General features: G+C 48.5%; 1 protein-coding gene and 1 pseudogene across 4 annotated transcripts in view; both read right to left on the minus strand.

Moving 5' to 3' along the window:
- Positions 1–11,896, minus strand: part of SEPHS1 (selenophosphate synthetase 1) — a 31,653-nt gene extending 19,757 nt beyond the window's left edge. Inside the window, exons 1-4 of one of the 4 annotated variants that reach the window (XM_073018725.1) lie at positions 11,602–11,807; positions 8,388–8,658; positions 6,344–6,451; positions 2,204–2,307 (exon numbers count right to left, since the gene is read on the minus strand). In XM_073018725.1, coding sequence (XP_072874826.1) covers positions 2,204–2,307; positions 6,344–6,451; positions 8,388–8,580 — 405 coding nt within the window. In that variant the 5' untranslated portion in view covers positions 8,581–8,658; positions 11,602–11,807. Of the gene's footprint in view, positions 1–2,203; positions 2,308–6,343; positions 6,452–8,387; positions 8,659–10,911; positions 11,286–11,601 lie in introns of those variants that run through there. The other 3 variants (XM_073018726.1, XM_037983339.2, XM_037983340.2) reach the window with 3 other exon arrangements.
- A 4,974-nt stretch (positions 11,897–16,870) lies between these two features.
- On the minus strand, positions 16,871–17,543 carry LOC103237908 (large ribosomal subunit protein uL13 pseudogene; annotated as a pseudogene).
- Positions 17,544–18,877: the final 1,334 nt, after the last annotated feature.

The following is an 18,877-nucleotide window of genomic DNA, read 5'->3' on the forward strand; positions in this document are numbered from 1 at the left end:
TGGCGACCTTTCCTGCATCACAGAGTCACCAGGCCATTCGTTTTTTTCTCAGACATTCATGTTACCACCTCTTTCTTGTGCAGAACAAAGAATGTACCAGTTTCTTCAAGCTAAATTTCAGAAGTCTGCAATTTATTTAGATGGCGAAGGGGTGTATGTGCAGGGAAAGAGGAGAAGCAAGGTTAGAACTGACACTGTGGGGAAGAGCTACGGAGTGAAAAAGCCTGCAAACAACTCTCCTAAAGAAAAGCTGGAAACAGCCATGTATCCCAAACAGATTCTAAAAATGGCTGGCTTTAGTGGTTATAGAGAAGAAGACAGTCTTTGTGCACCTGGATTAAGAAATGTTTGCAGCTTAAGCTAGGTGTGATAGCTCACGCCTGTAATCCCAGCAATTTGGGAGGCCGAATTAGGTGGATTACTTGAGGCCAGGAGTTAAAGACTAGCCTGGCCAACACGGCAAAACAGTTACTACTAAAAATACAAAAATTAGCTGGGCATGGTGGCGCACACCTGTAGTCCCAGCTATTTGGGAGGCTGAGGCATAAGAATCGCTTGAACCTGGGAGGTGGAGGTTGCAGTGAGCTGAGATCATGCCGCTGCACTCTAGCCTGGGCAACAGAGCAAGACTCTGTCAATAAACAAACCAACAAACAATAAGAAAACAAAAAACAAAAAAATTGTGTAGTTTCAAGGTTGTATGAGATAAACAGAAAAATCATCTTAAGAAACAAATTAAAAAAAAAAGACCCAGGGTTGAAGTCAAATTGTTTTCAAAAAAAAAAGAGAAGCATTTCCCAGTAAATGTCATTTTATTAGGAACTTTAAAATGCAATTTAACAGAAATGTGGTAATGAAGATTTTTTTATTTCCACTGGAGATTTACAGTTAAGTTGCCCTTATCTAAAGTTTTATCTTTTATAGATAGTAAAAAGAAAACACAAATTTTCCTTCTGACTTAAGGATAATCAAACTCCCAAGTGTTATCATTTCCAATGGCTGTTTGATTGATTGCTTTATGTTTTCTTACACATTCCTGGAAGTCAGCAATGCAGCTCAGCAACCGTCTGTGACTGCACTTTCAGTATCATCAAGCCACTCCACGAGGTCAGCAGGTGGTCTACAACTTGGACAAGCCAACCGCTAGTTAGGGGGGCGGTGATTTAGTGCCCCTTCTTTTCTGGGTGCTCTCATTTTAGGAGATGCTGGAAAACAGTGGATTCTGGTTTTAGCCATCCCTGTCACCTGGTCAGGTAGGACCTAGGCTGCGGCTTATCTGCCCAGTCTCAAGAGTATTGCTCCAGAGGAGAAAACAGATGGATGTGGAGAAGGAATATAGGTTTCCAATAATCTGGTATTTGCCACTGGTACCTGAGGGAGAACACTCCCCACGTGGCTGCCTCATGATAAAGTCCCTACAGTGTAGCCTGATCCCACTGTCCTTGCCACACACGAAGAACACCTGGCATTTTATAGCAAACCGGATATTCCCAGTCTCTCCACTGGCTCCTCCTGGGTGGGAGGGAATTGGGGTTAAAGGTTGGGTGGATCAAAGGGTGGCTGGCTGCAACTACGCAGTGTACAACTGGGGAACACAGTTCAGCAGTACATCATCAATAGCTAGGAACTTTAACTCAGTGGTCAGAAACCTACTATGCACAGCGGCACATCACACAGTGGTAGGTGTGCAGGTGGCTGGGTTGAGTAAATTAACCAGATATCAGAATTAATGGTTGAGACATCTAATTGTGATGAGATACTAGCTCCTTGATTTCTTGAAGGAAACATTTAGAATCAGTCCTATTACAGAGGACAGTAACATCCGCCGCCTAAAACAGAGGGGTGACGGAAGTTACCAATGTCAAAGACGGGACAGTACAAGAAAGAAGAAAACGACAAAAGCCTTAGTCCATGGACACACTACTAAACAAGAGGTGTTCTTACGCACAGCATGTACTCAGGTGCAACAGCAGCAGAGGGCCTTCCCTGCTTCCTCTCTAATTGCTTTATGCCCAGTGCCAAGTGCGGGCAGGGGACAGGCCCGACGTCAGCGACTGCAGGAGCCTGGGCAGGGTGGGGCAGTATAGTTGGGATGTAACAGAAATAAAACCAAAACCCCACAGATACATACAAAACCCCAGCCACAACCCAAACCAAACGAATAAGCCCTTCCAGTGACAAAAACACATCAGCTCATGCTTACCATCATGTAAGGGTCGTCTACGATCGGGTAAATGTAATCTGTGGTTTGAACCAAGGAAAGCCCACCGTGCCTCAAAGGAATGACACAAGTATCCATTCCAATGCCTGTGGAGATGGAAGTTATTAGCATCCAAAAATAAAACGGGAAAGCCATTTCATTTTATACCACCAGTACACTGAGCAGGAAGAGCTCATAAGATACTTATGGAAACTGCAGGCTGCCAATGAAGCCATGTGTTTCCTATCAAGAAGCGTAACTGAAATAAATGTGAAACATATCCAGCTTAGGATGGAAAATACCAATGAAAATGTTACTCATCAAGACTCAACTCCAATATGCCACAGTTTTAAAATCTTAATGATGCCTTGAATAAAAATCTTTTTCACTGTATGATTTTTATTATATTATTTTACTGTATTACTGTAGCATGTGACTGGTACCATATGCAATTTCTTTGAAGATGAGAATCCTATAAATGGAGCTGGGGTTATCTTAACTATAGTTATTTTAAGTACATCTTTAGCCATTAACATATTGACCCATCAGAAAATCTGTAAAATATTTTTACATTGAAAAATGCTATTACTACTTTTACATTTTAGTCAAAAGTGAAAATGACACACACACAGATTAAATGAAAAGGACAAATCCCAATCGATAATTCAACTGAAATTTCCAATCAAGCATGTATATAAACACTCTGGCGTCTATGTCAGAGTAGTCAAGACTACCAGTAGCAGTCAAGATAAGCTACTCCTTGTCTTGGAGACAAGGCTGTACTCCTTTTTTTTTTTTGAGACGGAGTCTGGCTCTGTCGCCCAGGCTGGAGTGCAGTGGCCGTATCTCCGCTCACTGCAAGCTCCGCCTCCCGGGTTTACGCCATTCTCCTGCCTCAGCCTCCCGAGTAGCTGGGACTACAGGCGCCCGCCACCTCGCCTGGCTAGTTTTTTGTATTTTTAGTACAGACGGGGTTTCACTGTGTTAGCCAGGATGGTCTTGATCTCCTGACCTCGTGATCCGCCCGTCTTGGCCTCTCAAAGTGTGGGATTACAGGCTTGAGGCACCGCGCCCGGCCAAGGCTGTACTCCTTCAAAAATTACCTGTAACGCAGGCATTTTACAAACTCAGACTAGCACTCCCACCAAGAAAGCTGAACACAGTGAGCAGCCCTACACCCCTCAGAAGGACACTCTTCTGGCCTCTTCTGAAGACAGCTGTTCCTTGGTATCGTGGGGGACTGGTTCCAGGACCCCCACAGACACCAAAATCCACAGATGCTCAAATCCTTGATTTGAAATGTCCCAATATTTGCATATAACCTACGCACATCTTCTCACATACCTTAAATCATCTCTAGATCACCTATGATACCTAATATGATGTAAATGCAATGTAAATATTTGTTATACTGTATTGTTTAGGCAATAATGACAGGACCAAAAAAGAAAACAAAATTCTGTACATGTTCAGACGCAACCATCCATTTTTTTTCCCTGCATATTTTCAGTCTGTGGTTGGTTGAATCCCCCAATGAGGATTCCGCAGACACGGAATCTGTCTTGATTCCGTGAGGGGGGGAATACAGAGGGGGCCGCTGTACTTCTACTTTGCAGTCCAACAGCCAAAAGCAGGGAAAAAGCCAGAATTAGGATGAAAGGAAGCAAATTATGTGCTTGAATCTACCCTATAAATTCAGAATTTCAAACAAGTATAAAACAAATTTGAATCGCACTAAAACGACCTTTAATACTCTGTGTAAGCGGAAGAGCCGGGAAGCACTGCCTCAGTGGGTTTCACCACAGCAGCAGACCTCACAGAGGCGGGTCATGGAGGCACCAGATCTTTCCTGCCGCAAAAATGAAATCGCACTGAATAAAAAGCCATAGGCTGTGAAGACAGGCTGATTTTTTATTACACTAGATGACAAAGCAGAAACTCTTGCTGGAAGACCTCGCTTAGGGAATGGAGAACTGAAGTTCAGAATGGCAAGTTTCAACCATTTCAGGCACTGGATCAGTTTTCATTTGTCAGAGGAGAATGTGTGCGATAATTCACGTAAACAGCGCCTGGGCACAACCTCTCAGAAATTTGTCTCACCACACTCTTTAGCACCTTTATATAGAAGTACCACTCTTTAACTCAATGGATTCTCCCTAAATGATAATTCCGACAACTGGCTATTCTGAGTATATTACTATTTACTTTGGAAAACAGTAAGAGGCAGTTTTCTTTCAGACTTCCATTTAAACTGGAGGACTACTGAAAGAGACTAAAATCCTTGCTGAATGATAGCATTAAATGTTAATTTGAATAACCTCAAATTTGAATTAAATATATTTGATTTGTAAAGCGCTTTATTTCTAAATTTAGCAAGTCCTTTGATCAGAGTAACTGGGGACTCTTGAGCACGACTCCAGGGCTGAAAAGCAGCTCCGTTATCCACGGTTTCTCTTTCACACCTGTGCCACCACAGTCTACTAGAATAGGGTCTAGTGCTGTCCAGTGCGGTGTGGCACGCAGAGGGTTGGCTGCATGCGCATCTGACAAACAAAGAGGTGCTGTAAGTATACAACAGACACCTGATTTTAAACACCTAGTACCAAAAACCAACATCTCATTATAATGTTTTATATACACATATTTAAAAGACATTTTTTCGGCCAGGCGCCGTCGCTCATGCCTGTAATGTCAGGACTATGGGAGGCCGAGGTGGGCGGATCATGAGGTCAGGAGACCTAGACCATCCTGGCTAACACGGTAAAACCCTGTCTCTACTAAAAATACAAAAAATTAGCCAGGTTTGGTGGCGGGCACCTGTAGTCTCAGCTACTCGGGAGGCTGAGGCAGGAGAATGGCCTGAACCCGAGAGGCAGAGCTTGCAGTGAGCCGAGATCGCACCACTGCACTCCAGCCTGGCCCACAGAGCGAGACTCCGTCTCAAAAAAAAAAAAAAAAAAAAAAAAGACATTTTATTTTTATATAGTGTGTTAAATAAAATAGATTATAATTAATTCCACCTAATTCTTGTTATCAGGTTTTTAAAAATATGACTACTATAAATTTGAAAATTACACATGTGGTTTGCATTGTATTTTTGGACAGCACTGGTCTATAGTGATTGGTTTAGAAATCACCAACCCTATTTCAAAGAAGGAAGAGAGAAGGGGTGAGCTTGAGATGCCCACAGGCCTTGAAAAACTAGGGTTTCAAATGGCAAGAGAGAGGGATGGTCCAGAGGGAAGGTGACTGGGAACAGAGGCAAATGCCGGGTCGGGGAAGCGTTAAATACCAGACTGGGCAGTTTAGGTTTAATGACCAGGAGGCAATAGGCAATCCTGCTGGAAGGTTTTCAGCAATACCAACCTCCTCCATCAGAAAGACAACCCAAGGCATCATAACACTGCCACCCAGCCCCACCCGCCCGCACCATCCCCGCAACAGCAGCAATCATAACTTGATAGCTCTTAGGTACCAGGCAACAGATGTCTCAGGTTCTAAGGTACACTTCTTTTAACATTTCTTAGTTTGGATACATTTAGTAATTGTGTGTACATTTAAAAGCTATTTTGGTTAACCCTTCAATTAACACCATTTCTGAAGCCAGATAACATGACATTCAATTAGAAAAAAGTTAAAAACATAAAAGAGACTGGGCACGGGGGCTCACGCCTTTAATCCCAGCACTTTGGGAGGCCGAGGTGGGCGGATCACTTAGAGTCAGGAGTTCCAGAGCAACCTGGCCAACATGGTGAAACCCTATCTCTATTAAAAATACAAAAAAATTAGCTGGGTGTGGTGGTGCGTGCCTGTTATTCCAGCTACTTGGAGGGAGGCTGAGGCATGAGAATCGTCTGAACCTTGGAGGCAGAGGTTGCAGTGAGCTGAGAGTGGACCACTGTACTCAAATCTGGGTGATGGAGTGAGATTCTGTCTCAAGAAAAAAAAAAAAGTTAAAAAAATATACAGCCATGTGCAGTGGCTCACGCCTGTAATCCCAGCACTTTGGGAGGCTGAGGTGGGCGGATAACCTGAGCTCAGGAGTTTGAGACCAGCCTGGTCAAAACGGTGAAACTCCATCTCTACTAAAAACACAAAAAAATTTAGCCAGGCGTGGTGGTATGCGCCTGTAGTCCCAGCTACCTGGGAGGTGGAGGCAGGAGAATTGCTTGAACCTGGGAAGCGGAGGTTGCAGTGAGCCGAGATTGTGCCACTGCACTGCAGCCTGGGTGACAGAATGAGACTTCATCTCTAAAAAAAAAAAAAAGGACAAAAAAACACATACATACCACATATACATGTGTACAGAGTGTATACACATACATGTATTATGCATATAAGTACAGATATACATGGCACACCTACACACAACATTTTTGGTATAACAATGCAAAACAGTAATTTTTTTTTTTTTTTTGAGGCAGGGTCTCACTCTTGCACCCAGGCTGTAGTACAGTGGTGTGACCTCAGCTGACTGTAGGCTCCGCCTCCTGAGCTCAAGGGATTCTCCCACCTCAGCCTCCCAAATAGCTGGAACTACAGGCGCACAACAGCAGGCATAGCTAACTTTTGTATTTTCAGTAGAGACAGGTTTCGCCATGTTGCCCAGGCTGCTCTTGAACTCCTGACCTCGAGTGATCCGCCCACCTTGGCCTCCCAAAGTGCTGGGATTACAGGCATGAGCCACTGCACCCAACCCCTAACAGTAATTATCATTTTATAGATTAGGAAGCTGAGGCTCAGGAGGGCTGGGTGACATTCACGACGTAATATGAGTGACAGTAAGTGACTGTGCCAGAGGAAGCTATAAATAGTAATTCTTACTTTATCCCGTAATGTTTTAATTTCATTGGTTTTTGAGCATTAAGTATTAATAGCTTTTTTTCTTGACAGTTATCTAACAGCTTCCTCAGTATATTCTCATTTCTCGACAAATAAGGCAACATCAATTCCAGCTAGCCCACATGGTATTTCTCGAAAACTTGACCATCAGCTGGACGGCAGGAACTGTTTTCAAACTGAGATCCCAGGCTCATAACCAATGAACTTTACAAAATAATGGCCAAAAAGAAATGAAATGGAAACCTTGGCTGGGTGTGGTGGCTTACGCCTGTAATCCCAGCATTTTGGGAGGCTAAGGCAGGCAGATCGCCTGAGGTCAGCAGTTCGAGACCAGCCCCGCCAACACAGTGAAACTCCGTCTCTACTAAAAAGACAAAAATCAGCCCGGTGCAGTGGTGGGCCCCTATAATCCCAGCTACTCAGGAGGTTGAGGCAGGAGAATCGCTTGAACCCGGGAGGCAGAGGTTGCAGTGAGCCAAGATCGCACCACTGCACTCCAGCCTGGGCGACAGAGTGAGACTCCATTTCAAACAAAAAAGGAAGAAAACTGAGCAAGTCACACAGTAATTACAGAACATCCAAACCTCCAAAACTATGCGTCAAACACAAGTGATCACAATCTTGTACCATGTACTTAATAAACTGCACAAGAAACATGAATAAACAATACCCCGGGAGCCCAGAATTTGTTTCTAAGCTCCGTGTTTGGGAAAAGTGAAATCACCCATGACATCAGGAATTTAGTGAAGAAAAAGACATTGCCCTGGTTCCAGAACACAAGCTGGGGTCAAGAACAGATCCATCCAGTCCTGGGTCTGGAGCAGTCCCACCTCCTCCCTGCAACACGCTTTTCACCCAGTGCACCCTGCAGACAACCCCAATGCTCTCCTGACAGTCACTGCCATCCAAGTACAGTAAAAAAAGTTTTATTAAAAAAGTTTTATTACAGTAAAAAAGTTTTTACTGTAATATAACAATCTCAATCGCATACTCCGTAATTTAAAAACTCTCAAGAGTACCCCTCTTGATGCGTTTCAAGTACTTTCTATATATAAGTTACAAGAACATAACATAGTTACCATTGATTGCTCTTCTAATCCTTCTCACAAAAATTCAAAAAAAATAAAAGGGGGGTACAATGTACACTATTTGGGTGATGGCTACACTAAAAGCCCAGTCTTCACCATTATGTAATATATTCATGTAACAAAACTGCATGTGTATTCCCCAAATCTATAAAAGCAAAAAAATTAATAAAAAATAAATAGGCAACATGGGAGGCGAGAAATCTGTTTTTTCTCACTGATTGGATTGCAGACCATCAAAGCAACACTAGGTTACCTACCAAGCCTTGGCATAACGGCTCCCAGGAACTGCTCATCTTCTTGGAAGTGGTTCTCTTGTAAAGATTCCAGCAATTTTTGCAGGACATCTTGGGGCACTTTGCAGCCTGTGCCCTTCAGTTCAGTGAATCTGGTTAGCCGGAAGCTTTTGTCCAATTCGTAACTTTCCGGGTTAAAGGACTCCCGCGTAGACATGGTTCTTGGGCCCCGCTCTCCTCACAGCTCAGCCCCTCCCCTCCCTCTGCGGGTTGGCTGGGTTCTTTATGGATCCACCTGGGTGTCACCAAAACACAAAGATGCCATGAAAAGAATTCCCACGGGAACCTGCCAGCGAATCAAGGAATACATGACAGGGAAAAGTAAATGTGACAAGGGCTGAAATCATCAAGACCACTTATATTCATCACAGCGGAGCATATGACAAAATACATCTTTTCATAAAGGGACTATGTCAGCACAGACATCTATGCAAGACCTGACATCTGGACTGTGGTTTTAACTGTGGCAAGAGGGCCAGTCTGCAGGTTCACATGACACTATGCCACCTTGAACAGCAAGTCCCAAAGGTTCTTCTAGGACTCAGCATTAGAACAGCACCTCTGGGCACTTCATATGTCAACCTGGAAGCACTGTGGTTTAGAAAGTGGCAGCCCTCACTAAGGTGACTTTTCTGGAAAATCTTTTGGTATCTTTTGCTTTATCACATAGAAAAATGAAACGCTCAATACAAACTTGGCAGAAAAGGACATTAATGTAAATGCACTGGACAAAATTCTTCACGATGTTAAATCCTAATTTTAGAAAAACACGTTTTCCCTCTGTGTCCAAAGAATATACAACAAAAGGCTTGGGCGTGGTGGCTCATGCCTATAATCCCGGCACTTTGGGAGGCCAAGGTGGGTGGATCACCTCAAGTCAGGAGACCAGCCTGGCCAACATGGCGACACCCCGTCTCTACTAAAAGTACAAAAATTAGCCCAGGGTGGCGGTGCGCGCCTGTAGTCCCAGCTACTTGGGAGGCTGAGGCAAGAGAATCGCTTGAACCTGGGAAGCGGAGGTTGCCGTGAGCTGAGATCGAGCCACTGCACTCCAGCCTGGGCAACAGACTCCGTCTCAAAAAATAAATAAATAAATAAATAAAATATACAATGCAATCCAAAACTAATACGAGTCCTCTATAAAGGGCACGACTTAAAAACTGCAATGGCACTTTAACACAGCAAGGTCTGTGTTCTTCAGCAGAATGCTTGGAAAGTTCTCTGAAGTTTTCATGTAGTGCTATTTCCTAGAAAGCAAACATCTAGCCCAGCAAACTAGTACACACATCATTGACAAAATGTGCTACTCCTCATTCCATTTCATTGCAGAACCTTAACAATAAATTAAGCTATACTAAATCACCAGCATTTCGGCCCTGTGTACCACTGTTAGGTTTCTGGAACAAGCACTCCCACGTTTTTTAGCCTTTGGGGCTAAAGGAAAAAACAACATGTGTTCCTCGAGTTTACAAACCTCCAGACAGATACTTTATTGGGACTAGAATTACAGACACCCCAAGTTTTAAGGTCAGTTTCCCCTATAAAATTTATGATTAAGAACATAACTCCCATTTATAGAGTTTTCCATCCCTTGGGACGCACATCGCTCATATAAATCTCAAGAAGCCCGAGTTGGGCAGTAATCCAAACCGTCTTCACAAAAACACGGTTTGAGATGAGCAACGATTTCGGTGGGAAACGTAACAACTGAACAGGAGTCAGCCTTCCTACACGATCCCAAGAAGCCTCCCTGCCCAAAAAGAGCAGGCGCTGGCCGCAAGTGACAGAGAAGAGAATTTTGAAGCCATCTTAGAGTCAGGGGAAAGTTTGAATACCACTTTGACTTGGAAGGCGTTTCAACAAAAACAACGAAGTCCTTTCCTCAAAAAACACCTCGCATTTAACACAGCCTCACCCCTACCAGAAAAAAAAAAAGAAAGAAAAGAAAGAAAAAATCCAACTCACGAGGCATCCAGTTATTCTCCTACCTCCCATCTATATTCCTCTCCCGGCTCCCAAAAATGTGGGGAGGAAAATTGTAGGGAGATCACTTCCTTTTAATACACTATCTTCTCAGAGTTTTAAGGGGGGGAGTTTAAAACACCTTGTATCAGGAGGGCGCTCAGATTTAAAATTAGAAATGGTACGAAGGACACAAATCAGCCTCACATCCTAATGAAAAAGGTACCAGATTCTTACATTTTTGGAGGGCATGGGAAGGAGGCGGCGTGCTGGGGGAAATGTGCAGTGATTAGGAAACCAGGGGGATCTATTTGCATTAATAAGGGACGGTGCCCCGCGACCCCGCAGCCACATGTTTACGCCTTTAAAACAATGGCATGAATATTTAAAGCAACGTTTAGCCCTTTCCTTCCCGGGCACGTTTCCAGTTTGGTTCTTTTTTTTTTCTCCTCCAACGAGCGTGCGTAGCCGGAGAGCCGGTGAGCGGGGTGGGCCCGGCGCGCTGCCCCGCCAGCCCCGGACCTACCTCCCCGCCGGCCCCGCACAATGGGGCGCGCTCTCCAGGACGCCCGCGTCGGAGGCGGCCGGGGCGGGGAGCAGGGAGCCCGGGGACACCTTCGGGCTCAGGCCCTCGCCGCCGCCTCGGAAGGCCCAGCAGGCCCGGGCTGCGGGCGGGCGGCGGGGCGGAGGCGGCAGCTCGGGGCCTCGGCCGGGCCATCCCTGTTCGGGCCGGCGGGAAGCGGCGGGTAGCGCACGCGCGACCCAGGAGCCGGGGAGAACGCCTGGACCCACCCGCCCCGGGTCGACGGGGCCCGCGCGGTGAGAGGGGGAGGCCCCGGAGGCGCCCCGGGACCCCGGGCCGGCCGCTCCCGCCGCGCGCACGGGCCGCCGCCGTCGCCGCACAAAAATGTCGGCGGGCGAAAAAATTAACCCCTGCGTGGCCGCCGCCGCCCTCCCCTCCGCTCCTCCCCGCCCTCCCTCCCTCCTTCCCCGGCCCCGCGCGGCGGCGGCGGCGCGGGCGGCGCTTCTTTTTTAAAGCGGCCCCACCAAGCCCGGCGCTGCCCCTCTCCAGGCAGCGCTGGCGGGTCCGGCGGCGCGCGGCTCCCCGGCGGTCCCGGGCGGCCCGGAGGGGGATTTGCAACGGCCGCCGCGGGCCTGCGGACCCGGATTCCCCTTTAAGCCTGCGCCTCCCCCCCGCGCCGGGCCCGCCGCTTACCGGCTCGCTTTGCGCCCTCCGCCTCCTCCCGAAAACGGGCCGCGGGCTGCTCCCACAATGCACCGGGCGCGGCCGGGCTCCCTTAAGCGTCGCCTGAATAAAAATGCCGCGCCCGGCGGCGGCGGCTGCGGCTGGGGCCCGGGCCCGCGCCTGAGCGCCGCGGGGGCTCGCCTGGCTCGGCGCGGCCCTGCGGGAGCCGGGCCGCCGCGCTCCCGCCGGCTGGGCGCGCGGGGGTCCTTTAAGGCCGGCCACCTCCCTTTAAGAGGCGGCCCGGGCTGCTGGGTGGTGGCGTGCGGCCCGGGAAGGGGGCGGGGGCGCCGTGCAGGCCCGAGCGCGGCAATGATTGGTCTCGGGGGAGGGGTGGGGGGTTGCAAACCCGAGGAGCGGTGGCATCCGTTGCATGATGCAAAAAAGGATTGATTTCAAAAGTTGCGAGTTGCATTGGCAGCCGCCCTTGGCGCCCGGGCCACCTTTTTCCCGGGCCCCGCAGCAAGGGCCGGGAACGCTTCCGCCACCTGGCCGGGTTCGACCGCGCGGCGCTCTGCGGGGCGCTGTACCTGCTCCCCGAGTGCGCAGCGGAGCGTCCTGGAAGACAATAGCCAAGGGAACAATTTGCACAGGAGGCTAGGAGCCCAGGAAAAGCCGCCTGGGCGTCAGGGAGAGGTTTTTTGAAAACACAAACGGCGCGTTAGATGCTTGGGGACTCCCAGCATCTGTCCTTCCTATTGTTTAGCTCGGCTCCGGAGTTCACGGGAGCCTCGTGAAATGTGGAGACGTCCTGCAAAGTTTCTTGAACACTTCATGTGCGTGGTAGGAAGTCTAGGAAAAAGGTTTACGGTTCTCCCGCTGGTCGCATTGTTTGTCCTGCACATGTTCGAGCGAACATGGCAGCCGCAATCCTGGATGTGTTCGTATTGGCATCGAGCGGGGAGCTTCACGTCGTGAAATAACTTTTTTCCGGGCTTTCGAGTTTCTAAAGCATTGCTGATGAAAATAAAGCAAATGCTTTCAGATATCGTTTAGGGCTTCGCTCTGAAACAGCAGTGTGCAGGAATGCCGATCCAACTTTTCTAGGGAGTAGGTCAGCATTTCCCAAATGTGTTTGGGAGCAGAAATGTTTTGGGTCACTGGACCGTACTTTACGTGGCACGGCAGGTTGGCACGCTACGCAGATGCCCTTTTCGTTCTTAACATTTCCGCTTGCCAGTTGCTCCGGGTTTTAATCTTGGGCTGGATGCAGAAGGGATGCTACCTCGAAGACAGGCTTCTCCTGTCTTTGTGTCCTTTCTTCATACCCTGCAGTAAGTTTGCAAAGAACGTGTTAGCCTGCATTCCTTTATTTATTTATTTATTTATTTTGAGACGGAGTCTCGCTCTGTCGCCAGGCTGGAGTGCAGTGGTGCGATCTCGGCTCACTGCAACCTCCGCCTCCCGGGTTCAAGTGATTCTCCTGCCTCAGCCTCCCCAGTAGCTGGGATTACAGGCGCCCACCACTGGAGGATGGCTTCTCCCAGAGGGGAAGACAGGGTCACGGTTCTCATTAAGAGGGTATTAATACTAGTCAAGCCCGGAGATGTACTTGAACTGAAAGCAAGGGGAATGCAGCCCAGGGAAGGGATTTGGTGTGATTTAGCTCGTAGGAAGGAGAGGAAGAAGGATAAGATGACCCCCAGGTTTCCAGTTTGCGGGGGTGAGGTGGGGGAGGGAATGAGGAGCGATGCTAATAATTGATCTGAGAACTGCTGAAAGGCAAACAAGTTTCGGGGTGAGTTCGGCTTTGGAAATGTTAAATCTCAGGTCTGCCGGATGGTATGGGGGTGGGGCTCAGAGTTGCAAATCTCAGATCTGCCGGATATTCCAGACCAAAGTTAATAGAGAAACAGGTCTGGAATTTGGTGTGACGGTGGGGCTCAGAGATGTAAATCTGGGTGCCATCAGCATCTAAATGGTGTTCGAAGCCTCCGTCAGAGGTGAGATTAGGACAAAAGAGCTCAGGACAAAAGTGAAAGAGCTCAGGACAAAAGTGAAAGAGACCTTGGACAGAGCTCGGCAGAACTGGGAAATCAAGTAGCTGGGCAGGACAGAGTCTGATCCCCGCTGTGTCTGTGGGAGGCCACCATCCTCAGAGCCGGCTCTTCCTCCCCGCCTCCACCCACCACGAGCTCACTGGGAAGCAGTTCTCTGCCGCAGAGGCCGTAAGCCACAGATGCCTTACTTCATCCAGGGCCACACTACAGCCTTGGCCCAGATCATCTGGCAGAGTCATGCCTCCTTTTCTTTGCCAGTGATGAGAGTTTCTTCCTTGGGTACTGCTTTGAGCTACGGGGGTACGCTCCCCCCAACTCCCGGACTCACCAGAACCCCATTCTAGGGAGCCATCCCCGTTTTATTCTCAGGCTCTGCTGGTTCCGTCCGAGAGATGGTTCTCCTGGGTTGCAAGGTCTGACTGGGGCTTATTAAAAATACCAGTTTACCGCTGAGCAGGGTAGCTCATGCCTGTAACCCCAGGGCTTTGGAAGCCCAGGGCAGGAGGATCACTTGAGGCCAGGAGGTTGAGACCACCCTGGGCAACATAATGAAACCCCGTCTCTACAGAAAATTTTAAAAGTAACCAGGTGTGATGGCCCATGCCTATAGTTCTAACTACCTGAGAGGCTGAGGTAGATCATTTTGAACCCAGTAGTTCAAGGCTACATTGAGCTGTGATCACACCACTACACTCTAGCCTAAGTAACATAGCAAGACCCTGTCTCAAACAAAACAGAGCAAAACAAAAAGAACTAATTTACCAGCCTCACTCGAAAGATTACAGCTAGCAGATACAATGGGTTGAATTTTGTCCCCCACGAAAGGTGTGTTGAAATCCTGACTGCCCCCCATACCTGTGAATGTGGCCTTACTTGGAAATAAAATATTTGCAGATTTAATCAAGGTAAGATGAAGTCATACTCAATTGTGATACGCCGTAAATCCTATGGTTCATGTTCTTAGAAGTAAAGGAATATTTGGGCTAGGCGAGGTGGCTTACGCCTGTAATCTCAGCACTTCGGGAGGCCAAAGTGGGCAGATCACTTGAGGCCAGGAGTTTGAGACCAGCCTGGCCAACATGGCGAAACAAAAATTAGTTGGGCGTGGCGGCACACGCCTGTAATCCCAGCCTCTCAGGAGGCTGAGGCAGGAGAATCGCTTGAACCCAGGAGGCAGAGGTTGCAGTGAGCTGGGATCATGCCACTGCACTCCAGCCTGGGTTACAGAGCAAGATGTCTCAAAAAAAAAAAATAGAAAAGAAAAGGAAGATTTGGAGGCAGCGACACAGAAGAGACACGGGGAACAGGGCCATGCATGTGAAGACCGAGACAGGTTGGAGCAATGCAGCTGCAAGCTACAGCAGAGGTTGCTGTCAGCACCAGAAGCTGGGAGAGGCAAGGAGGAATTCTTCCCTAGAGCCTTCAGAGGGAGCGTAGCCCTGCTGACACCTCGGCTTCCCACTAACAGCCTCCACGATTTAAACTCCCCAGCTTGTGGTCCTTTGTTATGGCAGCCATGGGAAAAGACTCCAGTAGGTCGGAGGTGTATGTGATGGGGAAGGGATGCTAAGAATCCCCATTTTTCCAGGCTCCCTGGGTGATTCTGATGCTTTTGAAGAACACTGACCTAAGAATTCCACTTCCTCTGAAACCCAGAGGGACTAAAGGCTGCCTGTTCTATACTCCACATGCTGCTCATCCCAAAGCAGCAAAGCAGCTCCAGTGACATCACCTTCCTGTCACCTGCCCTTCTCATTCAGGGCTCCTGCCATCCAGCACTGCCATCGTCTGCTGCCAGAAGTGTCACTCCCCTGTATGGTTTGAATCATGCCCATTCAAAAGCAGCCCCTGCTCTGTCATCCCAGGGGATGGAGAAGGTCCATTCTCAGGAATGGCACGTGCTAGATGATGGATGTGCAAATCTGATGACCTTGACCTTAATTCCACTTTAGACACCCATTCTCATGGCCGTGCAGTGAACCTTCTCCGCCCTCGAAATCTTTCATTTTGTATTCGTTTAGAGATGAGCTCTTGTTATGTTGCCAAAGCTGGTCTCAAACTTCTGGGCTCAAGCAATCCTCCCACCTCAGCCTCCTGAGTAGCTGGGATTACTACCATGCTTAGCTAACCCTGGAAATCTTAAACACCAACACCCTCTCCCCCTTCCCTGAGTCTTCTCCTTTCTTTACATCTGACACCCACACTCTAACTTCATGGGGGCCACCAGTCTCCTGAAGTGGTTCATTTTCATTCTGTTCAGCTTGGACCCCCTGAGGTTAGTTCTGCAGCCTCATCTCCCCTCAACCCTCTTCATTGACCGTGTTCACCCCCAAATGTCCAAACTTAAGCCCCTCTACCTGCCTGCCTTGTCCTTCCACTGGGCTGGAGAAAACTCAGAACTTAGAGATCCTGCCATGATGAGCATGTCGTCCCCCAGTGCCAGCGGGCTTTTCTGACAGCTCAAAAATCCTTGAGGATGTTATTCCTGATGTTCATTATTCTCCCCAAGGGCTGGTTCACACTTTGCTGCCTTCGAGAGCAGATGCACCTTACAGAAAAAATTCATGTCCTCAGAGGAAACCCTGTAATTCCCGCACCTTTCCCTCGCCCTACTACACTCCTCTGACCTCTAGGGTCAGTGTCTGAGAGGACTGCCCTCTGTCTGTTCCAGGCTGGTCCCTGCCTGTACCCTGACTTCTACCCCTCCAACAATAGCTAACCTTTGTTGAGGATTCACTACATACCCCACTGCACAGTGTTTTATTTTTATTTATTTATTTATTTAAAATCAATTTATTTATCATTACAAAATACAGGTGAGGAGCACGGCGATGCCTGTAACCCCTTGGTTGCGCATCTTCCCAGTCTATTTCTGCTTCTAGAAATACCCTGTGTACAACAGCAAGCTCACGCTGTTCCCAAGTGCTTGCACATTCTAACAGCTGCAGAGTATATGACCAGGTGGAAAGTCCAACAGATGCCCCACTCACAAGGTAGGGCCCTCCAGCCCATCTTCTGGCTCCCTTTTGCTAACAGTAACTGGTTGCTCTTCCTATTGGTCATAGATAAATGACAGCTGCACAATTCTCTGAGTGCTTTCAAGCAACCTCTGGAGGCAGTGACTAAGACCCTTTCCTTGCTCCCAGCTTCCTATGTCCCCGGCCGCCTGTGGCACCTGGACTACTGCTGCCCCTGGGTCCCGCACATTCCAGGGCGACGATGGAGGAAGGGCAGGCCACGCATGAGGAATTAACAGTCTTTATTGGGCCCAGACCAGGAGTCCGTGGGTCTTAAGGACCTGTGTGTATTTGTCAATTTTCTTCTCCACGTTCTTCTCGGCCTGTTTCCGTAGCCTCATGAGCTGCTTCTTCTTCCTGTAGTGGATCTTGGCTTTCTCTTTCCTCTTCTCCTCCAAGGTGGCTGTCACTGCCTGGTACTTCCAGCCAACCTCGTGAGCCAGGCGCCCCAGATAGGCAAACTTTCTTGTAGGCTTCAGACGCACGACCTTGAGGGCAGCAGGAACCACCATCCGCTTTTTCTTGTCGTACGGCGGTGGGATGCCGTCAAACACCTTGAGGCGGTCCCGGGCAGCCTGGCCTCGCTTGGTCTTGTGAGGCAGCATGCCTCGCACCGTCCGCCGGAAGATGCGGCTGGGGGCCCGGAAGTGGTAGGAGCCTCGGGAAGGGTTGGTGTTCATCCGCTTGCGGAGGAAAGCCAGGTACTTCAACTTATTTCTGTAGAAATTGCCAGAAATGTTGATGCCTTCGCAGCGTACGACCACCACCTTCCGGCCCAGCAGTACCTGTTTAGCCACGATGGCCGCCAGGCGGCCCAGGAGATGGCCTCGACCATCGAGCACCAGGACCTGCACCTCCGCCATCTTCGGCAACCGCCTGGGAAAGCTGCACGGTGTTTTAAAGCGTTGACTCAGAGTTCTCCCCATAGCCCTCTGAGGTACGTACTACTGTATGTTTTCCTTTCGTGGAGATGGGAACCAGGGTTCAGGCTAAATAAGTAATTTATCCAAGGTCACTGTCTTAGTTTGGGCTCCCCCAAAGTAGACCTGGAGACAAGGATTAGGGAGAAGGAAGTTAGTTAATTTAGGAGGTGATCCTAGGAAACGTAAGGAGGAAACGGAAGGGAGGAAGCTGGAAGGAAAGTTAGAGTGGCTTACTGCCGCGGGCATCTGGGACTCTGCCCTGTTGAGGCTAATCTGAGAAACGGTATGGAACGCCCCCTGGGGCAGGCAGACGAATGACACACTCCAGTATGCCTATGTCCCAATCCCCAGAGCCTGTGACTATGTTATGTTACAAGGCAAAGAGGAATTTCAGTTGCAGATGGAATTGAATGCACTGATTAGAGCCAAGTGTTGTAGCTCATGCCTCTAGTCCCTGCTGCTCAGGAGGCTGAGGCCGGCAGATTATTTGAGCCCTGGAATTCAAGGACGCAGTGAGGTATGATTGCACCACTGCACTCCAGCCTGGGTGACAGAGATGCTGTCTCTTAAAATAATTAAAGAAAAATTTGCTCATCATTTGAGCTTAAAATAGGGTGGTTATCTTGGATAATCTAGGTGGATCCAAGGTAATCACAAGCCTTCTGAAAAGCAGAAGAGGGAATAGACAGCTGGAGAGATGGGAGCGTGAGAAGGAATGAGGCTGACATTACTGGCTTTGAAGATGGAGGAAGGGGCCACAAACTGAGGAAAACAGGTGCCGCCTAGAATATGGAAAAGACAAGGAAGCAGGTTCTCCTCTAAAGCCTCTAGAAGAGAATACGTCTAGCTGATACCTTGATCTTAGCTTAATGAGATCCATGTCAGACTTCTGGTGCACAGAACTTCAGATCATAATTCAAGCTGTTACAGGAAAGGGGCTGTGATCCAGACCCCAAGAGAGGAATCTTGGATCTCACAGAAGAAATAATTCAGGGTGAGCTGGGTGCGGTGGCACGCGCCTATCATCCCATCACTTTGGGAGGCCAAGGCGGATGGATCACCTGAAGTCGGGAGTTCGAGACCAGCCTGACCAACATGGTGAATTCCTGTCTCTACTGAAAATACAAAAATTAGCCAGGTATAGTGGCGGGCACCTGTAATCCCAGTACTTGGGAGGCTGAGGGAGGAGAATCGCTTGAATGCAGGAGGTGGAGGTTGCAGTGAACCAAGATCGCAACACTGCACTCCAGCCTGGGTGACAGAGTGAGACTCCATCTCAAAAAAAAAAAAAAGAAAGAATCGATTCAGG

This window comes from Chlorocebus sabaeus, chromosome 9 (genome assembly GCF_047675955.1).
Source record: "Chlorocebus sabaeus isolate Y175 chromosome 9, mChlSab1.0.hap1, whole genome shotgun sequence".
Classification (NCBI taxonomy): Eukaryota; Metazoa; Chordata; class Mammalia; order Primates; family Cercopithecidae; genus Chlorocebus; species Chlorocebus sabaeus.